General features: G+C 50.4%; 1 protein-coding gene across 1 annotated transcript; it reads right to left on the bottom strand.

Annotated features, from left to right (window-relative positions):
- Positions 1-436: 436 nt before the first annotated feature.
- LOC142445809 (mas-related G-protein coupled receptor member X2-like) lies at positions 437-4,051 on the bottom strand. Its single transcript, XM_075547698.1, has 4 exons — positions 3,921-4,051; positions 3,731-3,861; positions 2,000-2,138; positions 437-1,421 (listed from the first exon to the last, which is right to left on the bottom strand). Exons 1-4 carry the CDS (start codon positions 4,049-4,051, stop codon positions 437-439), a joined length of 1,386 nt encoding a protein of 461 aa, XP_075403813.1.
- Between the last annotated feature and the right edge of the window lie 284 nt (positions 4,052-4,335).

Here is a 4,335-nt window from a genome sequence, read left to right as displayed (position 1 = left end):
ATGAGGTGTGTGTTATTCTTGATCTCAAAGGAAGACATAGCCAAGAAAGCTACAGACTAATCTCTCTTAGGAACCAGTTGCCAGTGAGTGGATTGTGGCCCACAGTGATCCTCTATGTTAGTGAGTTGAAATGAGCTCCCAGTGCCCTTGGATGGGATCCTCGTGGAAGCACACCACGGGGTCTTCCTTCGATGGTGCTACTGGCTGTGTTCAAATGGCTACCTCTGGGGTAAGTCCATAATCCCCGAGGCTGTGCACGTAGGCGTGACTGAGCAGGCACTGCCCTCTTTAATCATTGCAAGGAGGCACATTATCTCACCCATCTTTTGATCAGAGGCATGAGGATGGAAAAAATTAAGGAAGTCATACAAGTTGATGAGGACAAAGTGGACTTTAACGTCACAGCTGTGTCTGACAGAGGCAGAGGCTCTCAGCACTACACCACACTCTCTGCCCACTCCGGGGGTCCCTGAGGGGGGGCTCCTCCAGGTTCATCCCCCTCAGGAGTGTCCTGCAGTGCCCTCTGGAGAACCATCCTGAAGGATGCCTTCGGCTGCTGCTGCTGCCGAAAGGAGCCAACGAAGAAGTAGATGATGGGGTTGGCACTGCTGTTAACACAGGAGAGAAAATCCAACAATCTATAAAGTAAGAAATAAGATTTGAACGACATCCAGTGCATTGGGAACCAATGAATGTCCAAGGGCAGGCTACACAGTAGGCAGACCAACACAGTGATCAGAATGGTTACAGTGAGCCTGGTCGGCTTCCTCTTCTGGGAGCCACAGAACACCGTTACCAGCAGAACCAGGCTGGACGCACAGAGAACCACAAATAAGAAAATATTCCACACAGAAAGGAAGAGAATAAGTGACGGACACCAATCCCAGGAGACCATACAGTACTTCACATGCAGGGTGGTCAGCGCCACGAACAGGGCCCAAAGTAGGCTGCACATACTAGCTGATACATAACCTGGGCGGCGGCAGCGGTACCAATCAGGGCACAGGACGCACAGGCATCGCTCAGTGCCAATGGCGCTGAGGAGGCTCATGTCCAGGAGATAGAGGAGCTCTATCATAATTTTGAGGATAGTGAGATAATCGAAGACTCTGGGGAAGAACTGAAAGAGTTCCATCAAGTTTGACACAGTCAGGACGCAGAGGGCTAAGCAGTTGGCCAGGGCCAGGTGGAGAAAGTAGACGGAGAAGGGGTTCCTCCGCAGGCAGAAGCCCAGCAGCCAGACCACGATCGCGTTTCCTGCCAGCCCACCCAGGGCAATGGTGACGGTCAGAAAACTCATGGTCTGCATCATCATGTTATCACCTGGAAAACTAAATGGATCACTTTCATTCATTATGTAGAATCCGTCCTCCCAGTCTGGGATGGTTGGCTCCATGCTCATAAACTCTCCACTGGTGGTCCTGGAAAACAAACAAGAGTTTGAGCCCTTGCTGAATGGTCACTGGTTCTCAGGGCCAGCCTTCTTTCCTAGTGGGAAGTTCTATCTGCCTTGTACACAAGAGGAAGTGGAGGCTCTCAGAGATGAAGTAATTGATCAGAGGCTGGGGTGGGGAGGAGTGGGACCCTGACTCTCATTGTTCTTGAAGCTGTGTTCTGCCTCCAGGATCTCACAGCCTTCTGGTGTGGGTCTATTCTACGGTTCACACAGCCCTCACACTTTCCTAAGGCCATGGCATGCCCCTAGTCTAGGACAGGCTCCCGGGACAGTGACGGTTCAGGATCTGTCATTCCTTGTGTCCAGGGCGAGTGTTGGATGTTAGGTGCAATCAAGTGGCTTCTGACTCATAGCAACCAGACCTGTAAGGAAACAAAACACTAGCCTGCCCTCCACCATCCTCACAAGTGCTCTGTTTGAGGTTTGAAAACAGAAAGAGTCTTTGTTTCTAAAATGTGCACGGTTGTGCTCATGTGACTTCCAACAGGAGAAGGTGGACTAACATGCGTGTGGGTGGATAATGGAAGCTAACGGAGCACTTACCTGGTATTTCCATTATTCATCTTCTTAAGAGCTCCATGCACTAAGTACTGGGAGTCTCTCCAGTTGACAGAGAAGGGAACCTGAAGCTCCAGGAGGCTGGGGAATTTGCTCCAGGACTCATGCCAACCAGTGGTTGAGTCTGGATGTGAACCCACAGGTCTGAGTCAATTGGGTCCTTATGCAATCCCACATCCCCCTGCAAGTGTAGGGGGTCAGCTATACATGGGAAGGGGGGAAGTAAGCAAGCGACGAGCATGCCAAATCCAAACTAGATTATAAAAGGATGATGACACCAATCGAGAAAGGAGAGTGTAGCAATTTGGGGAAAGGCCTGGGTTTTGACCCATTGGATCCACCAGTCCAGAGCTAAGAAATTCCTTTCTTCATCAAGTCGCTACTATGTGCAATGGATTTCCTTGAGAGCACCCCAAGTCACCAAATTAAAATCATAGAGGGACTGTGTCAGACCTCCTCTCACTTCATCAAGGGGAAGGAGAAGCAAACTGAACACCATCCCAAGAGGCTTCCCCCTGGAGCCGAGGTCAGACCTGCCCCCACCCTTCGACCCTGTTGACCAATGCTGACCATTCCTACCAATATCCTTTCTGCTTCTTTGCCGATCAAGAGACTTCCCCCTGGAGCTGAGGTCAGACCTGCCCCCACCCTTCGACCCTGTTGACCAATGCTGACCATTCCTACCAATATCCTTCCTGCTTCTTTGCCGATTTTAAGGATTCCTTGCAGCCAATTCTTCTGCCTTTGCTTACCACCAGAGCAACTGCATGGTCCCACCCAGTCATTGGGTAGGAGCTACGGAGACGAGACTAGCCATGGCAAGGAAATACACTGTGCACATTTAGCAAGACCCCTTTAGTGCTAATTTTGCTGGATTGGGTTTTCAAGGTATTTATGATGGTGAGATATTGTCCCAATAAAAAGAAAGCGGAGAAAAAGGTGCCAAGCAACAACAAAAGAGAGCACACTTTTTACTAGAACCACTGAGAAATCAAGCTAGTCGCGCTGAGGTGGAGAGAATTCCAGGGAAGACATACTGTGGTGAAGGTGGGGAGAGGTGTGGTGGGTTTGGTGGTGGATGGGGCTTCTACTCCTGCCAACCGTTCCCATTGCAGAACCTTCAAGGGCCAGGTCTACCCTCCCCTATGAGACACTGGGGGTCAGCATCGCCTCTACGGCAGTGAGCTTGTCTTTGTTGGGTTTGATGTCAACAAGATCTCCTTCCCCCTCTCTCTCTCCTGCCTGCAGCCCAGTTCTTTGCCTTATTGGTGGGCTCCTTTCCCCTCTGGCCGCTGGCTTATTGGGGCTGAAGGAACACCCTGACGTGAACCTGGAGGCAAGAAAAAGAAGAAGGTGGTGGTGGTTTTCCATCTTTCTCTCGGCTTTTTCCTTCCTCCACTGCAGTTCGTAGGCAGTGGAAGAGTGATTCTGAGAACACGGCCCTGTGTGATGGGCCTGTGCTAAAGACACAGCTACAGCTTCAATGACAGCCCTCTCTGAGTTATGGGGAGTTTTGCTTGCCCCTTAGGAAAGTAAAACGGTGAAACCTGGTGATAAGCAAAACGCTAGTTGGGGGAAATGCTGTGTGTTTGTTATGCTGCTCGCTAAGTGAAGGCAAGCGGCGGGCTTCTTACCCTGGCACCAGATTGAAATGTTTGACTGAATCGGGGAATATAGGGTCCAAGAAGGGGGACAGTCCCAGTTTCCCCCACTGACATCTCCCAAAGTCTGGAATGCTGTCATCAAAGTTGCCCAGCGAGAGCTTCATATCTTTTTCCTTTACCGACTGGAGCCCCCCCATCACTTCCAGCAGGTCCCAGCCCACAGTGGAACCACGCAAAGGCTGACTGAGGAGACAGATGCAACAGAGACTTTGACTAAAAAGAGAGCTTCGACAAACTCTTACCTTTCCTCCATTCTTCTTGCTGCAAGTGGAGAGTTGGCGTATCCAGAGGTTAAATGCTCTCCAGAGGACACTTCTTTATTTTCTGAATTGGGGTCTGAAAGATAGAGCGTGAAATCTGGTGAGATAGCCATCCTTATCAAGGTGCTGCACAGCCCAGGGATTTCCTGTGCAGGGACCTGGTGGCCAATTAGGACCCAAAGGCACCACGTCATGAGCACTCATGAGCTGTTGATCAAACGTCGATATAACTTCTACAGCTCCATCATTTCCCTCCCTTCCATCCAGTCTCGTGCCTTGTGAGTGATTGCCAAAACCGAAATTCTAGGACTTGCTGCTGACTCTGTATCACTTGTAGGGAGAAGCAGCACAGTCCACACTTGGAAACCTCTATAGCTCAAATACAAAGTACGTCTTC

The sequence above is a fragment of the Tenrec ecaudatus genome, chromosome 4 (assembly GCF_050624435.1).
Source record: "Tenrec ecaudatus isolate mTenEca1 chromosome 4, mTenEca1.hap1, whole genome shotgun sequence".
Classification (NCBI taxonomy): Eukaryota; Metazoa; Chordata; class Mammalia; order Afrosoricida; family Tenrecidae; genus Tenrec; species Tenrec ecaudatus.
This window is presented reverse-complemented; position numbering and strand designations above follow the sequence as displayed.